Source organism: Salvelinus namaycush, chromosome 5, assembly GCF_016432855.1.
Source record: "Salvelinus namaycush isolate Seneca chromosome 5, SaNama_1.0, whole genome shotgun sequence".
In the NCBI taxonomy this organism is placed as follows: Eukaryota; Metazoa; Chordata; class Actinopteri; order Salmoniformes; family Salmonidae; genus Salvelinus; species Salvelinus namaycush.
This window is the reverse complement of record NC_052311.1, coordinates 49,476,564-49,495,160: the sequence shown is the minus strand read 5'-3', so window position 1 is coordinate 49,495,160 and position 18,597 is coordinate 49,476,564. Positions and strand designations below refer to the sequence as shown.

The 18,597-nt window shown below is 40.3% G+C and overlaps 1 protein-coding gene across 6 annotated transcripts; it reads right to left on the bottom strand.

Annotated features, from left to right (window-relative positions):
- Positions 1-560: 560 nt before the first annotated feature.
- On the bottom strand, positions 561-12,997 carry LOC120048396 (protein rapunzel-like). 6 transcript variants are annotated; one of them, XM_038994333.1, is made up of 7 exons: positions 12,915-12,971; positions 9,264-9,320; positions 8,656-8,800; positions 7,300-7,633; positions 3,918-4,687; positions 2,095-2,269; positions 561-1,435 (listed from the first exon to the last, which is right to left on the bottom strand). In XM_038994333.1, the coding sequence occupies exons 5-7, from the start codon at positions 4,591-4,593 to the stop codon at positions 1,282-1,284; spliced, it is 1,005 nt and encodes a 334-aa protein (XP_038850261.1). In that variant the 5' UTR covers positions 4,594-4,687; positions 7,300-7,633; positions 8,656-8,800; positions 9,264-9,320; positions 12,915-12,971; the 3' UTR covers positions 561-1,281. The 6 variants fall into 6 exon arrangements, with proteins under 6 accessions (XP_038850261.1, XP_038850260.1, XP_038850262.1 ...); XM_038994332.1 differs by lacking the exons at positions 7,300-7,633; positions 8,656-8,800 and having other exon boundaries at positions 12,915-12,997; XM_038994338.1 differs by lacking the exons at positions 561-1,435; positions 2,095-2,269; positions 3,918-4,687 and adding an exon at positions 5,671-6,504 and having other exon boundaries at positions 12,915-12,997.
- Between the last annotated feature and the right edge of the window lie 5,600 nt (positions 12,998-18,597).

Sequence of the window (18,597 nt, the reverse complement as noted above, 5' to 3'; positions counted from 1 at the left end):
AAGCGTGTCAAGAAGAGCACATGGATAGTACATTTGATTTGACAATAAACAGTAGATGCAGTCAAAATGACCTCTTGAACAGGTAACCTGAGTGTCACCTAATAGAATCAGCTAGATTGGGTGAGTTTTGATCATAGCCTCCCAACTCACTATTAATCCCATTCAAGTGAAACAGTTTTTAAATAAACTACTCAGCAGCAGAACACACACATCAAGTACAGGTTGAATGAATGGGGGATTAATGGAGATTTTATTGATTTATGGCCAATTGTACTTAATTTTTTTAAACATTTTACTGTAATTTAAGGTGTGAAATTAATCGGCTACCAGTCAGAGAAAAACACCTCACTGTAAGGAGTAGACAAATTCCATTCCTCAAGCTAGACTGGCAATGGCAAAATGCAGTTTAATCCAAAACAGGACGTTTTATCACAAATAAGTAATATTGAAAAAGATAACAGCTTAAGCCCCCATGCACTCTTTGTAATTCTATTTTTAAATCATCACCATATGTATAAAAATTCACTGTATTTAATGAAAAATAACTCCAACATATACTGTATGTTTAACCATTTATTTCCTTGAGCCTCCTTTGGCCCTAAAAATGCTCAGTTTGATCATGTGGGCATTAGGAAACACATTTGAGTATACATTATTTACATACACAGACCAGATCGGCTGACAGGATGGTCTAGAGCCCACCCCCTTACCCAGATGAACAATCATTGATCTATTATAATTAGATCACATTGCGACGTCATGAGGTGGGACAAAAAGTTCCATCCCAACTAGACTGGCTGCAATTCCAGGCAATTTTCAAACAGCTCTTACACAAAAAAGGGCATAATTTTCACAATTTCTGAGTTTTATTTCAACCTCATCGTGTGGAAATATATAACAAAGCAGGAAAATCAAGTTTAACTGCACTGCCCCTTTAACACTGTAGGGAAATGGGAACTCGGTACGAACAAAATAGAATTTATCACACTGATTTTGTTTACAATAAGTCTACAAAACGTCTTAAATTTGTCAACAAAAAAAACACTTCCAGTAATCATTTAGAACATCATTATAACATAAAAGTTATAAAATCACGTTTCCCCATCACAGACAGGACCAGCCAACAGAAACATAGGACAAATATTCCAAGATGACAGATCTCAATTGCAATCTGTAGTGGTGATTGATTGATATTAAATAAGAGCAACATTACAACATTTGAAGCTATGCATCATGTATGTGCATCCTTGTTTGTGTGTTTGCATCTCCTATGAAACTGGTTCACCATTCAAATTCAGTCAGGTCTTTGAGGAAGGCGGCAACTGCATCGGTCTTCCTTTGCACAACTCTTCCAGTCCTGCGGCTCACCCCGGCTTCTGAATCAAGGTATGAAGAGCATTTGGTTCCTTCATTTGGGTTGATCCCTACTAGACACCTAAACAGTCAACATAGAAGAGTTAGTCAATCCAGGCATTGCTTTCACAATTCTTTCAATTCGGGTTGCAAAGCTACCGGTAATTTACCAATCTACCAGAATCTTCAGTAATTTTGGTAGTTAGGAGAAAATGTATGGCAATCTATTGTAACTTTGGTAATTTATACTTGAATAACTTTAAAACATATGTATTCATATATAGTATAATTTTTTTATATATGTGTCCATATTGTCCATGAGTTTCTTGTAGATAGACTATAAGGTTCAAGAGAAAATAGCCGAATTAATGAAAAAAATCGAATTATATTTAGGATGTTTTACAGCTTTGTTTTTCTATTTTAAAATCATCTTCTTTAATTATTTCATATATTTACATGTGAAAAGGCCACACAGAGGGCCAGAGATAATTACAGACACCTGTGGTAATCTGAGGTACCCAAAAGGGCCACTATATGTATTGTAATAGATTACATAAAATCCTTGAAAGATACCAAAAATCTGGTAGTTTACTGGTAAACTAAAGTTTCCAGTAATATACCCTCCCTTTGCAACACTAAGTAAGTCTCTCAAAACTGAGATAAGCAAAAACAAAATGTAATTTAACTGCAAGGCATGCAAGACAAATGTAAGTGCTGGATCAATAAATGTTCAATACTTGCCTCTGAATAAACTCCAGTGTTGCTGAGGCTGTCTCCTGGTACTCTGTATTGAACACGTAGAAACAGCCGAAGAGCACAGAGAGGGCAGCAGCAAAGTTGGACTGATTTTCCAAAACACAGACCACTCTTCCCTCGATCGACACCATCCATTTAGATGAAGCCAGCAGGGAACTCCCTGAGGTATACAGTAATAATGATTGTGTTACACAAGATATTTTCTAATATAGGCCTACACAATATATTACTGTTCCACCACAATTAAATATTACAGTATTTAGACTAGAATTCATCTTATTGTTCTATTCTTCTGTGCAGCGTTAACATTATGTAGTTAAGTACCAGTACGTATTTCTGGTGGCAGTCAAGCACCTAAGCTAACTGGCTAAAGTTGGCTAGCTTGCTAGCTACTTCAAGACACAAATGAGAGAACACCTCACTCGTGTTGTCTAGAGTTTTGGTGACTAACTGTGCTGCTGGCAACAATTTAAATACGTTTTCTTTGCAGATGTTTATTGACACCGGTCATATTCAACGGGTGTTGAGTGTTCGAAAATTAATCAGTTATTCTGCGCTCTGACACACTCAGACTGCTCTGAAATCGTAGTAGATGGCCAGAGTGAATTTATGAACGCACCCTTGGTAAAAACAAACAAACATTTTTGCTAATACTTAATTTATCCGAGATACAAGAGAACCAATAAGAGAGGAAGCACTTAAAGGGGGGTTAACTATAGGATCCCCACCAAAAATACATTCTTAGATAACTTTGGATATTTGTTTTAAGTTAGATTTTGGTTAAGTTAGATTTTACAGTGCATTATTTATCAATCGTTTTTTTAATGCTATTTCCAATTAAATGCTAAATAACAGTTAATTTAGCTGCAGATATATAGTTACAAAGGACCTACAGTAATAAGTAAAGTAATACCAGTTAACCCACTGTAAAGTCAATTGTTTTTGTATTTAGGCAATTGGCATGCTATGTTAATAGTGTCCACAGTATAGGTAATGTTTTTTTTTTACTGAAAGTGCTAGGTTGCATCAGTGGCACTATTAGAATTGCATGGAGTATATATCTGTTCAAATAGATACCCATTATGGTGAATCTTACATTCATGCAACAGAATGAGCCTGTTCTCTGTGTCTCCCTCTAAATCACCAGCAAATACCAGCGAGAACAAATTTTTCAAAAGTGCTGAATATTGTCAGACATTAAAACCACTCCATCTTACTCTTTAGAAGATAGGAATGGCATAGTTAAATCTAATTGAGAGCCAGTCCAAATGTTGATCGTCAGACCGCTGTGTATGCAGGTTTCCATATCAACATGCACGTATTATATAGGTCTGTTCATTGACTACTGCTGTGGATGAGGCAAATAACTAACTGTTTTCATTCAATTTACTTACCTCTAACTCATAGATACCAACAGTGAATAGCCATGTGATCATTAAAGAATAATGAATTCACATCACATGAGGCTGATGAGGGGAGAAGGGCTCATTATAATAGCCAGAACTGAGCATATGGAATGGCAAACACCTGGAGACTGTGTTTGATGTATTGGATACCATTCCACTAATTCTGCTCCAGTCATTACCACGAGCCCGTCCTCCCCAGTTAAGGTGCCACCAACCTCCTATGATCCACATTGATAGTCAATTAACTGGTTGAATAAATAGAGACGTTGTATACACAGCTGTCCTGGAGTAAGGAGAAAAGTGATGGGGGGGTCCTAGAGGGAATGTGGAGAGGAGAGAGTCCTACGTATGGAGGATAAGTAGCAGCCTCTACACCTCCTTCTCCTCCTCTTCTTCACTTGCATTTCTGGAGGGCCTCCTGCATCCTCTCCTGCACGTGCTCCATCTTCTTGGTCCACTCGTCGCTGATGCCCTCCTCGTCGTCTCCGATGACAGCGGCGTAACCCATGAGGGCGATCAGGCCGATGCAGAAGAGGTATGTGAGGCGCGTGCACAGGTTCTCCATGGTGCGGCGGTCGCCCTGCGAGTGCTTCAGGTACACCTCCAGGATGGGCCGGCTGAACAGCTTGGGCTTGCCCACCACACCCTCGTAGAGTGTGTGCAGGTTCTGGTCGCCTAGGTCGTTGGAGTAGCTCTCCTCGAAGTCGTCCTTCTTGCGCTCACAGTGCTCGGGCCGTGCCTCCACCATCTCCATGAACTTGCGGAACTGGTTGCGCAGGTTTTCCTCCACACGGCAGTACTGACCGTCCAGCGTCTCCTTCTTGATCTGTAGCAGGGCGCCGCGGTTCTGCTGGGACAGCTGGTCCAGGGCACGGTTGACTGAGCCAAACTCGCGCTTCAGTGTCTGGATGTCCTCATCATCCACGTGGTGCAGCACCACTCGGATTAGAGAGCCGGCCAGGCCAAAAATGGGGTTGACCACAGCCGCAGCAGATGAGATGGTGGCCACACACTGCAGCACCTTCACCAGGCCCTGTTTCAGCTTGGCCCGGTCCTCCACGATCTCCATCTCCGACATGATGGCAAGCAGGGGGTCACGACACAGAAGTCAAAACCAGGTAGTGCTTGAAAGGGTTGGGAAGGATGGTAGCTTCTGATTGAGAGACAGGAGTCTAAGAGAAAGAGAGAGAGTAGAGCAATCTATTGACAAGTTCTTAAAAAAAGAAAAGTGAATGTTTTAAACTCTAATAGTGTTACATTTAAGACAAAAAAGTATCTATTGTTCCACACTACACAGAGTTAATGTTAGCTTTTTTAGGGGCGGCAGGTAGCCTAGTGGTTAGAGTGTTGGGCCAGTAACCGAAATGTTGCTGGATCGAATCCCAAAGCTGACAAGGTAAAATAAATCTGTTGTTCTGCCCCTGAACAAGGCAGTTCCCCGGTAGGCCGTAATTGTAAAAAAGAATGTGTTCTTAACCGACTTGCCTAGTTAAATTAAAAAATTAAACACTCACTGAAGTTCTGTAACTCTGTAAATAGTTTGAAATGAACACTGGCCAACACGGTTGAAAATCAACTTCATCAGTATGTTGTACGCTTTGTAACATTCTCTGTGTAAGTGTTTTGAACCTAATAAAGTGGACTATATTTTATCACCATTGGTGATTACATAACTCCATGTAAGAGCATAAAAATTAATAACAATTAATAACAAGTGCAAAAAAGCATTTATTTAGAAAAAGTCAAGAAGCAAAAGTACACTTAATCGAAGGTTACCATAAAGTATGCATTCAGACTCATTTCTGAAAATAAATGACAGAGTCGGCAGTGGTAAATAGAAAACATGAGGGCTGAAGTGCAATACTGATCATAGCAAAATATTATACAATCTAGATTTAATCCATTCCATTCATTGACAAAGAATATCGCCCACCACCCAAAAGGAAATTACTTTTCTTTTTAAATTGAGGGAAGAGGACTAGACTCCAAACAGCTTTTAACCTTACAGGGATACTTCTGGATTTTGCCAGTGAGGCCCTTTATCTACTTCCCCAGAGTTAGATGACTCGCAGATACCCATAGACTTCCAGTCATTGCGCTAATGCTAGTTAGCAATGACTCACAAAACTACCTCTAACTTCCTTCATACTGGACACAGACATAAAAATGGTACCCATGAGTTCATCTGACTCTGGTGAAGTAGATAAAGGGCCTCATTGCCAAAATCCCAAAGTATCCCTTTAAAGCCCTCATATGCACACCCGACCCTGGGAGTGGATGAGGATCAGTTCCCCTCACACTGGGCCAGCGCCTCATCCATCTTGGCCTGAATTTTCTTCACCCTGGGGGCCCATTTCTCCCTGACTTCAACCTCATCATCCTCTGTGACCACCGTATATGCCATTAGTGTCATCAGGCCCATGCGAAAGACATTAGACAGTTGGGAACACTTTTTCTCCATGACATCTCGGTTTTGCTTGTAGTGCTCTAGGTACACCTCCAGCAAACCCCTTTGTTCAAAAGTTTTATTCTCTTTTACGACACTGCTGTAGTATGTGTCTAGAGCAAGGGTATCCTTGTCTCTCTCATAGACTTCCTGGAAATCTTTCATGTAGCGCTCTCTTCCCTCAGGGTGGTTTTTGAACTGTTCCACCATGGTGTTGAGGGCGGTGTACTGGTGCTTGATATACTCCTCATACTTGCTGTACTTCTCATTGACCTCGTTCAGGTGAATCTGCTTCAGAATCTGTTGGTTTGTCTTGGAGATGCTTTCCAGCTTGGCGTGGATGTGGCCCAATTGTTGGGTGTCCAGGTCTTGGGTGAGGTCTTTGGCGACCAGGTTCTTTGTCACCTTCACCACTGCAGTGACTATGTCGAAGAGTGGGTTGATGGTGGCGGAGAAGGAGCAGACTTTCTCCATGGCTTGTAGGATTATGACCACTGTCTCCTTGTTCATAGCTGCTGCTACACATACGACTTCACTGTCGTCCTAGAGAGAGAAGAGAGTATTTTAGTATTTACATCGCTCATGTCTGCAAGTAGTGCCAACTTTATTGCATTTCAATCATATGGGGTGATTTGCTTTGACTTTTATTCAGAATATTCACAAAGCAGCCTCGTGAATCTTTGACAAACTTTTTAGTGTGTACGCACATTCTGCAACTGCATCTGGAATTTAGCTGAATAATAATAGAATATTGTCATACACCTGAAGAACAGATTACAGTCTGCTCTTTGAACATCGGCTGACTCTCTACAACATTGGGACACAACATTATGCCCCTTATTTTTAACAAACAGAACATTAAAAGTATTCTGCTGCAGCCAATGGTTGCTGTCCAGTTCTGAAACTGGAGTTTAAAATACCATGTATGTCACACATTAGATGGAAATGTTAGTTAAATAGTCTTCTCAGAGTATTTTTTAACTAGGCAAGTCAGTTAAGAACAAATTCTTATTTTCAATGATGGCCTAGGAACACTGGGTTAACTGCCTGTTCAGGAGCAGAACAACAGATTTGTACCTTGTCAGCTCGGGGATTTGAACTTGCAACCTTTCGATTACTAGTCCAACACTCTAACCACTAGGCAACCCTACCGCCCCATTGAGGAATGTACCATTTTTTATGTAATCATTGGAAGGGATTACGTCTTTTGATATCAGTGCGATCTACAACTAGAATTATTCAATCTGAAATTGTGACCAAAAAAAACATGTTATTGTGCTAGATAAATTCAATGTCCATTGATTTAATCTAAAATTATGATTAGTAATCGAATCTTACCTGAGTCAAGTCGGAAGCTGTTCCCCTCCTGGTTCTGTAGTAGTACTCTTGGTAATTGTGGTTCTGTAGTGGTAGTAGTAATAGTTGTAGTGGTCTTGGTATTGTGGCTCTGTTGTCTCTGAACTAGCAGCCTTTACATCCATCTGTAAGACCTTGGCCAGTCCTCCGTGCCATGTAAGGGCAGGGTGTAGGAGTGGCTCATGCATACACAATGCTGATTGGGTTACGGGGAAAAGGCTACTCTTCAATCCACTTTTGATTGGTTCACTATCCCACGGCTGCAGTGTTGAGTGATGCCAACTTCCATGGAAATCTTTCATTAATGTGAATGGAACTAGAGGAATGAGGAGTGACAATGACAAAGTGCTAAAAGATTTTTGAAATATTTTGTGGTTTTCTTTGGCTGTGTCTTCAGAAGGTTTACATGGAAATTATCTAGAAAGTTATGATGCAACTGCACACACAAAGAGCTACTGAGATGAGGGTGACCATGGTTGCTGTTTCGAGACAGCTTCTAATGTAGCACTTGGAGATATGTAAAACTTACTCCTCACCCTGGAGTCTCCCCACTTTGTGCCACCATATAGCTAGCTTTTTGTGTGGCGTGACTGGTAAGACGCGTCGGGAGGGCGGTCACATGTGCTAGAAAACAAGAGGTCCTGGGTTTGAGCCTCTGTGTGAGCCGAATCAGGAGGAAGTGGTACTCGCTAAGCAAGAAGCGTGACATCCATTATACTAACGCCAGTACCACAGCTGTCGTGCAACTGATACCCATTGTCAGCTAAGGGGTGCACAGAGCTATAGCAACAGCTAAAATAAAACTGTACACATTGCAGTAAAGTTACGTAAAACAGAAATATATGTAAAATTGTGACCGCTTTAATCAAAGTGGAGGTGATATGTAGGCTACATTAAGAAGTGTCAGAGCCTTTGTATCATTGTTGTGAATAAAATATCTAAGTAAAATGTTGTATCTTTAAAATTCTGTATTTGTATCTGTTGACAGGTGAGTGGATGAATTGTAATGGCTAGCTCCTGGTCTGTGACTCAGATGCCTATAGTGTCCCTTCAATTTCCAGATGATATTGGACAGCAGTGAAGGTGTTAATCGCCATCTCTGTTAGTGAAAGCTAAATCAGTGTGCCGCTAACAGCTTTGCTTCCTCCACTGTCCCTGCGTCCCCTTACTGGGCTCAAACCAGTGGTGGTCTAATCGCAAACACACGTGACCGCCACACGTGACCGCCCTCATTGACAACTTCCTAACCAGTTGCTCTATAGAAAATGATCCGATACGATAGCACCATTGGCGACATTTAAGCTAGTTGTGTGGAATAAGCTTATGTCACTTTCTTACCTCCGTTACATTAGCATAGCAGCCCTCCTTTCAGTATTTCAGCACAAGACCGATGTGAATGTGCCTTTATGGAGGGGACTGGTCGCTCCAGTGAGGAAGTCATACCTTTTGAGTGGTAGTTAGAAGCAATGGACGCTAACAGCCACTGGGCGGGACACAGTCATACAGAGAAGCAGGTAGAATATCTGAGCTCAGTTTTGGTGAAAGAGAAACCTGTTGTGGGCCAGCACGGTTGACTTATACTGTAGTGTACTACATAAAATACACTATACGATGCCAGATGATACAACTGCACACAAAAAGCTACTGGGATGAGGGTGTTCACAGCTGCCCTCAACCGTACCACAGCTATCGAGCAACTGACACCCAGAGTTGTAGCAACAAACAAAATAAGTTTCCATAAAACACACTTATTATTTGACAGAAATGTAGGTAAAATAGTGAAAGCTGTAATCAAAGCGGAGTATGTAGGCTATATTAAGAAGTGTCAGACAGAGCCTTTGTATTATCCATGTGAGTAAAATATCTAAGTAAAATGATCTGAGTAAAATTTGTAAAGAAGTATTTGTAGCCGTTGACAAGTGAGTGGAGGAATTGTAATTGCTTACGTTGGAGGGTTTGACAAGCTCCTGGACTGCGACTTCGTGCTCTGATCGATGTGACGCCTAAAGAAAAGACAACATCCATCAAGATTTGGGGAAAATATGACTGCATCTGTGCACAGCTAATAGTGTTCTTTCAATTTCTAGATGAGATTAGACAGCATTTCTCTCTACAGCCTTTCATGCAGTTTTTAACAGGGGATCACATTGCCTACTACACAAGGACATTGTATTTGTCAGTGAAGGAGTTAACAGCTATCTCTGTTAGCATAGCAGCCCCCCGTTCAACACTTCAGCACCACGCTGCTTTGAATGTGCCTCTATGGAAAAGAATGATCGCTCCAGAGTAGCCGTGATATCAGTGCTAGTAGGTGGAATGTGGAAGTAGAAGTGGTGGTCAGAACCAATGGAAGCTAACAGACACTGGGCAGGACCGAGTCATACAGAGAAGCAGAGACGACAACAGACTGAGCTTAATCTTGGTGGAAGAGAAACCTGTACTATGGCAACACAGTTGCTTAAACTGTTGTGTACTACATCAAAGACACTACTTTACATGAAGTGAAATAATTTCACAGTGCTAATTTAACCTGCATGAGTGAGAGTGATGGACCTTTTCAAAGAGTGGCAGTTGTTTCCAAAGGTGTACCTAGATCACTGCAACTGAAACTGAGGTGGCTTTAAGGTAAAATGCTGGGTCATCTCTTCCACATGTTTGAAATACAAATACAAAATATGTTGTTTCTTGTTTTTAGCTGTGTTTTTCTTCAGGTGTGGGTTTACATGGACATGATCTTGAAAGTTCTTATATATGATGCCACATGATGCACACAAAGACCTACTGAGATGAGGGTGTTCACTGTTGCGTTTCTGTTTTACAGCTACTAACAACAGTCACACAGCTGTCGTGCAACTGACTCCCATTGTCAGCTGTTTCTAAGGAGCGCACAGAAGAGATGTAGCCAAAATAATATGGGGGGGGGGGATACTCTTCAATCCACTTTTTGCTGCATCACATGGCTACTGCTGCAGTAGAACATACAGTAGCTACAAACCAAAACAGAAGTCTAAAATCTGGAGTAGCAGTGGCATTTGGCAGTGAAGGAGTTAACAATTTTCTCTTTAAGCATAGCAGCCCTCTGTTCAGCACTTCAGCACCAGGACGAGTTGAATGTGCCTCTATGGAAGAGACTGATAGCTCCAGTGTAGCTGCGATAGCAACGCTAGCAGGCTAAATGAGGAAATCATGCCCTTTGAGTGGTAGTTAGAAGCAATGTGCGCTAACAGCCACTGGGTGGGACACTGAGTCATACAGAGAAGCAGAGACGACAGACTGAGCTCAATATTGGTGGAAGAGAAACCTGTTTTAGGGCAGCACGGTTGACATAACTATAGTACTACATCAAAGACATTACTGTACATGAAGTTAGATCATTTCACCGTGTTCTAGTGGAGGAATTCAGAGGCTAAATTAACTTATATGAGTTGAGGATTAATGTCTGAGAAGTGATTTCTCATTCTTCACAGTGGTACTTGTGCTCATGTTCAAATATGTTACAGAAACACGTAATTGTAGTCTAAGGTGTTTTTGAAAAAGCACAGCCTTAATGTACCAAAGTCACGAGTTGAATTTGACAGATATCAGACTGAGAGCGGTGTCAAAGTGAGAGCCTGCTCATAATCTCTCTTTTAGTCTCTCACCTCATTGAGTGCAAATGACAGGATAGGAATGCCTGCTGAGACCACAGCCACTAAAAACATGCACCCCAGTTGTGGGATTACAACAGTGGCTAAATGTACATGGGTTCTGGCAGAGGTTCACCCACATGTACAGGCGGAGACAAGGGTTTATCAAGAATTGAGGCACTGCACACCATAGTGTGAGGAATACCCAGGTTGCCTGTTTGTCTTTGTTCCCACTCAATCTTGTGCCTGAATCTACCAGAGGGGGCAGTAAATGTACATATTTTTATGGGGGAAAAAACTCAGTCAGATTTCAGCACCAACTATATGGACTGCGTAGCAATGTCTCTCCAGAGCACGTTTTAACCCTTTACATTCAGGCAAATATTAGTTAGTGGGTTTGGATAGGATGCTATTTAAATTAATATGGGGGAAATAAGGCACTTGAAAAGAAGCAAATGGGGAGATAGCAGCTTAAAGAAATCTGATTAAAAGCCCAGTTTTCATGAGAATATGATCTGGCTTCCGGTGCCCCTTACCACACCGGTGAGACAACATATGTCACTTTCTGAGATCTGAAATATATCTATGGTTACAATTTCTAATTCATTTGGGTAATTATTTCTATTTTGGTGTCTTTCCCTTTACAGATAACACCGCATCTGAGAAATAATTTGTTACCCATCGGCCCTGACTCAACCCAATACGGCTTTGAAAAGTAGGTCATGAAAGGGTTAATTGTTTTCTTTAACCTGGGGGCCATTTTTTTTTACTTCTAAAACTACAAAAGCAGCAAAGAATTAAGTAAATTAAGAAACATAAAACACTATTACAGACATTTTCACATTAATACTCTGTCTATCATCATCACAGAAATGTAAGCAAGCGGCAATGTAATTTAACCCTTTGTGCAAATGAAGCCTGTGCTTAACTGTTCCTCCCAATTGAATGCTTTATAACTGGTGGTTTCAATTCTACCCATCCCATAGTAAACTGTTTCTACACAGTATAAAAGTGTATGCATGGAAAAGTTGATGTATATGGGCTGTCAACCTAATATGTTATTTCAGGGAAAGAGCTGACCAGGCCCCACGGCAGTTAAACTAACGTCTCCCTTTCTGGTTAACCGATCACCACTGTGCTACTGTATAGCTGAGCCTTCAGAGATTCAGAACATTGCAGCACTCCCTGTTTGAAGCAGTTAGTCTAGGCCCATGTCCTGTAACCTCAAATACCACCATTATTTCCAAAATAATTAACTTAATTCTAAGTTAAAGCTGGTAATTTGTATTCAAACAACACATTTTGCCTGAGCATGAATGCAAACAAAGCTGTTGCGATGGTGCTTCAATCAGGAAGTGGGCAGTTACTCTCACCACTCTCCCTACAGTGGAGCGGCCATCTTTACAGCTCTCTAAAAAAGCACATAGCAGAGCAAGCTAACAAAATTCTACATGTTATCTCACACTAAAATCTTTACAAAGTTTACCATTTGCATGTTTCCTCTTTATTTGAATAATTTGTCTCTTATTGTTCAATCATGACAGCTTCCCATCTTTCTTTACAGAGCACAGCCTGTGAGGCAGTTTGGGCACTTCCCTTTGGACAACAGCCCTGAGACCAATATAAATCTGACAATAACTGACTAATTAACACAATAGACAACAATACAGTTTCTTCCGGAGTTTTACTGACTTTGTGAGTACTAAATCCAACCAACATCTCCTCTGCAGTAGCATAGAGCCAGCAAGCTCCCTTCCTTTCCCAGCTATGGCTCCCCCTAGCCGTGCTTCCATATTTCCTTGTTTATGCACAGCATAATGGCCTGACCCTCCCTTCTCTATAACATTATACAGACACCACCTAGCACCTGAAAACCATAATTTTTCTGGATATATTTTGAGATTAGAGTCTCAATATACCCCATATTCATCCAATGGCACCCTAACCATAGTGGAACATAGCTTTTCTTACCTTTACAAAGTGCCTCTCTCTATACCTCTCTCTCTCCAAAGTCCCAACCTCGATAGCCTCCTTCTTCTTCCCAGAAATCCCTGCAAAAGGGGCACTTCCATGTAAGTTGAATGTGTAGGGGTGCTCATTTTGGACTCAACCATTACTGTAAAATACAGAAGTCCCCAGATGCTCAGTAAGGGCCTATTTGGGTACATAGTCCCACAGGCACCAACATGTCCCTTTCAAACGGTATGCCACTGGCCCTATAGCAAATAACCCTCCCCTAACTCCCTCTGTCCTCCCCCCCAATGGCTTTCACATCATATGGCCCATCCACCAGTCATACAGCCAATACTGAGAAGCAATTGTCACTTGCTGCACAAATGAGCTCTCAGAGAGTTTACACTGGGTTTTTGTGGATTCACCAAGCCTTGGGGCCTCTTAGAGTGGCCCAAAATCATTGCTAGGGGGTATTTTGGACACACAGAGACCCCGTTTTATTGAAACAGACCATTTGAATGCAGAGGAAAATATTATGGTGTGAATATGATGCAATCAAGCAAAAAGAGAGCATTGTCTCCAAGTGTCCCTCTCCAAAAGTGCAGAGATGTATCCACTGGGACAAGGAGCTTTCCACTCACACAATGAGAAGGTAATTAAGCTCCTGAAGTTTAAAATGTAATTTTTTAGAATGTTTTTCTTCATATATTACTAAACAAATCATCATTTTAAGGGGTGGCGGATGACAAATGCCAATTTTGGCGTCCGTGCTTTGAAGCCCAACAGGTAAGCTCACTAATTGACAGGACACATTGCAGTGCATAAGGTAAGGACTTCAATCTTGTTCAAAACTATATGTATATATTTAAATAAAATATTTATTTAAAATATTTTAAGATGTCATATATCAATGGTGTATCGTCTCAAACTGAATATTTACCATATAGTCTACAATGTACACCTACCACTTTATTATAATATTTTATTCAGCACTAGCCTATACTAGCCTACCGTTGAGAGCATGGTCCTGAAACAAGATAACATGATGTTTTTAAAATAAACTTATCATAAAATGAACAAAACATAGCGTAGCAGTTTAAGACTTGACTGAACCAAATTTGATATAGCCTACCTGAATAAGCAGCTATATTTCAGGATCTGACAGTAGGCATCATCAAGACATGACATGAGTATGCTTTCAACATTTCCAATGTTTTAAAACCAAACACTAAAACCTTGTCTTATTTCACAGTATTTCCAAAGTAGAAGTGGTATGAAAAACAAATGCCAGTATTTGGTTTCCTGCGAGTCCAGACTTGAGATGATCTTTGTCCTAAAACAATAAGCCCCCAAACCAGTCATCAACTGCCCAAAGCAAAAGCAGATCAATCCCAACCTTCAGTATCAAAATATAGCGTAAAACGTGGTCTTCATTTTAAAACCTTGAATAACAAACGCCTAAACACCTGCCCAGAACGAATCTCGGCACTACAGCACAGATATGCTATTTAAAATGAATCATGTATTCGTAAACAATGTTAAATTATATTTAATCGAATAAAAATGAGACACTAGGTGCATTCAGAATATGGAGACAGGCTTCAGCGCAGGACTGGAGATGTCAGCTGCTGGCGCGCGCCTGTCGCGTTTGTTCACGAGAACAGCCGCAGCTGTCTGACTAGAATAGAGCACATTTGTGAGCGGAATAAGCACCAATAACAGAAAATAACTGGCCATTTATCTTAACAGTAGCCAATAGCCATGGTGGTAGTAAGCTTCATATTTTAGTTGTCTGACGGCGGTTTGAATGCGTAAATATTTACATGTAGGCCTACACAAACATGGACGTTGCGAAAGATAGACGCCCTTGTTGATGGGGGTTTGTTTGCACACAGGTAGACCATTGCATGGGCTACAAGGGAAACGCTAACCTAAATACCGGTGCATACTATTCGACAAATTAGGCCTCTTATAAGAGCATATGATTTGAGCATTTTACATTTTAAACCATTCCTTCTAGCTACCTAAAGTTGAAGTATGCATAAGGGATTAATGCAAGGCTAAATGTCGCCTTTCACTACAAGTCCTAACACATATCAATAAAATCAATCAATATCTGCAGTGTAACAGTATCGCATTCCCATAATGACATGAGGCAGTGCAGAGCATGCTATGTGGCTACGCTATGTTATGCGTGCGTAAAACACGCGCCAACGTCACTACGCTTCTACATTGGAACAGAGCATATGGATGAAATACAGTAATGAATGAATGCCTTCACTTTTGTTTAATTAATGTTCTTTATAATGTTGTAATTTTTGAATATCTGTACTATTTATCAGGGGGGTCATGTACTCCAAAAATATGAGGGGCACAAAGTATGTGAGGATGGCTTGGGGGTGGTCAGGAGGGGAACTTGGGTCCTGTTCATTAGTTGGAGAATTTGGAATTTTTCAAACACATTACACATATTTGTCTTGCCATCTAAAGCCATAATCATTATGCTTAATTCTATGTTAAACACTTTTGTTTTTCTGCATATCTAAGCATACCTTTTGAGCTGTCTGTATCCTCCTGATTAGTGGTTATTCTTTAAAGAAACTAAATATGCTTCTCTGCATCTCTGCTAAAATATGGGTAAAATATTGAAAGGAATGTGAGTCTTATTCAGTACATTTAGTTATTGCTTGCTTTTCTAAAGTCTACCGATCTTGCCAGCAGGCATGTCAGCGAAGATGATAGTTAGACAAGCTAGCTACTCTAACTTGATTGATTGCCTCAACCTATCTGGGATAGCTAAAGCCAACATAAAATTGCTAGGTGGCTAGTAGTATTGAATTGTTTTATTAAATTCAGATTGTGTGTCACTGATCTACACAGAATACCCCATAATATCAAAGTGGAATTGTGTTTTTAGAAATGTTAACGAATTAATAAAAAATTAAAAGCTGTCTTGAGTCAATAAGTATGCAATCTTTTTGTTATGGCAAGCCTAAATAAGTTGAGAAGTAAAAATGTGCTTAATTAACAAGTCACATAATAAGTTGCCTGGACTCGCTCTGTATACAATAATACTGTTTAACATGACTACTCCATCTCTGTACCTCACACATACAATTTTCTGTAAGGTCCCTAAGTCGAGCAGTGAATTTCAAGCACAGATTCAACTACAAAGACCAGGTAGGATTTTCTGTGTTTTGCAAAGAAGGGCACATATTGGTAGAAGGGTAAAAAAAACTGACATTGAGCATTGTGCAGTTATTAATTGTACACATTAGATGATGTATCAATACACCCAGTCACTACAAAGATACAGGCATCCTTCCTAAATCAGTTGCCGGAGAGGAAGGAAACCACTCTTGGATTTCACCATGAGGCCAATGGTGACTTTAAAACAATAACAGAGTTTAATGGCTGTGATAGGAGATAACTGAGGATGGATCAACAACATCGTTACTCCGCAATAGTAACATAAATTACAGAGTGAAAAGAAGGAAGTCTGTACAGAATAACAAATATTCCAAAACATGCATCCTGTTTGCACTAAAGTAGCTGTATCATGTTATTGTTTGGAAATAACTAGGGAGTTTTTTTAGTATAAAAAGAAACGGAATAGAACTAAGCACAGGCAAAATCCTTGAGGAAAACCTGGTTCAGTCTGCTTTCCAACAGACACTGGGAGACAAATTTAAATTTCTACAGGACAATAATCTAAAACACAAGGCCAATTATGCACTGGAGTTGCTTACCAAGACATCATTGAATGTTCCTGAGTGGCTTAGTTACAGTTTTGACTTAAATCATCACCTTGAAAATCTATGGCAAGACTTGAACATCGCAGTCTAGCAGTGATCAATAACCAACTTGACAGAGCTTGACACATTTTTTAAAGAATATTGGGCAAATATTGCACAATCCAGGTGTGCAAATCTCTTAGAGGCTTTCCCAGAAAGACTCCCAGCTGTAATCACTGCCAAAGGGGATTCTAACATGTATTGACTCAGGGAGTTTAATACTTATCTAATCAAGATATATTAGTGTTTTATTTTCCATTAATACAAAATATATATACTTTTTCTTCCACTGACATAACATGGTATTTTGTGTATATCATTAACCAAAAAATGACAATGAAATCAATTTGAATCCCACTTTGTAACAAAACAAAATGTGGAAAAAGTTGAGTGTGAATACCATCTGAAGGCACTGTATATACTGTATATAATGTAAATATCTTTAAACAGGACAAATCTGAGGGGGGCATGTGCCCCTGTGACCCCTTTGGGCATGACACCTCTGCTATTTATGTTTGTGTTATTGTTATAATAAACAATGGGAAAATAAATACATCAGAGCAATATTTCAGGGTAAGGTTCTTCTGTCCATGATATGCCATAAATGTTGATGTTTCTATGTTCATTTATATGTTTTCTATAAACACTAGGGCTAGGCAATGGAAGATGGAGCCTATATGCAATAGATTATTACAAATGACATAGACTGGCTATACTGTATGCTGCTTTAGTGACGATATTCAATGCAACATTGTACAGAGAGTTGTTTTGTCAATAAAATGTAATATTTCAAGACGTTAAAGTGTAAAGTGTTAGATTGTTACTATAACCTCTTCTCATATACATTGTTTATAATTCAGACACAGTGGCGGATTTAGGTATAGGCGACATGGGCATTGCCGGGGGTGGTACAGGGCCCCCACACAATATTTTTTGGAATGGTGACATTTGCACAATAGGTTTTCTATCGTTCATTTGCACGTCACGTCAATGATATCATGTCACCGTGTGGGACTGTGGGTCAATTAACCTTGTCGGAGTGGGCGCCCTGATTCTAGTTTGTGAGCTAGGCAGGCTACTGCCTGGGAAGGTCTCCCACTCAGAAGTACTAGATGGGGAGGGGGGAGAGGGTAGGTTGACCTCAGGTATCCCCACTGGAAGCCAGAGGTAGGGGGAGCGGGGCAATCTATCAAATAGTGCACCTCTAACTTTGTACAGTACAAATGCAATTAGTAAAATCAGTCACACTATGAAATTCTACCAAATAAACCACAATTCAATCACAATACTGTGAATATATAGTTTCACAAACATTTTCTGGTTTGTGCGAAATTGTTAAGAATAATATAAAACCAGTCTGCACACCACCAAGGTGAATTGGTTTAGTCTTGACTTTTGGTTGACAGTGTTGGGGGATGGGTAATGTATTGATGCTCCAGTGCCAAATCAACACAAATGGATAAGAAAAGGTCTAAGCCATCAGTGCCCAGTTTAAGAAAAAGAGGAAAGAAGAGGAGAAACGTGCAAAAGATAAAGGTATGCAGCTATGTTACAGTGAGGGAAAAAAGTATTTGATCCCCTGCTGATTTTGTACGTTTGGCCACTGACAAATAAATTATCAGTCTATCATTTTAATGGTAGGTTTATTTGAACACTCTTAAAGGGAGTGCTCCTAATCTCAGTTTGTTACCTGTATAAAAGACACCTGTCCACAGAAGCAATCAATCAGATTCCAAACTCTCCACCATGGCCAAGACCAAAGAGCTCTCCAAAGGATGTCAGGGACAAGATTGTAGACCTACACACGGCTGGAATGGGCTACAAGACCATCGCCAAGCAGCTTGGTGAGAAGGTGACAACAGTTGGTGCGATTATTCGCAAATGGAAGAAACACAAAAGAACTGTCA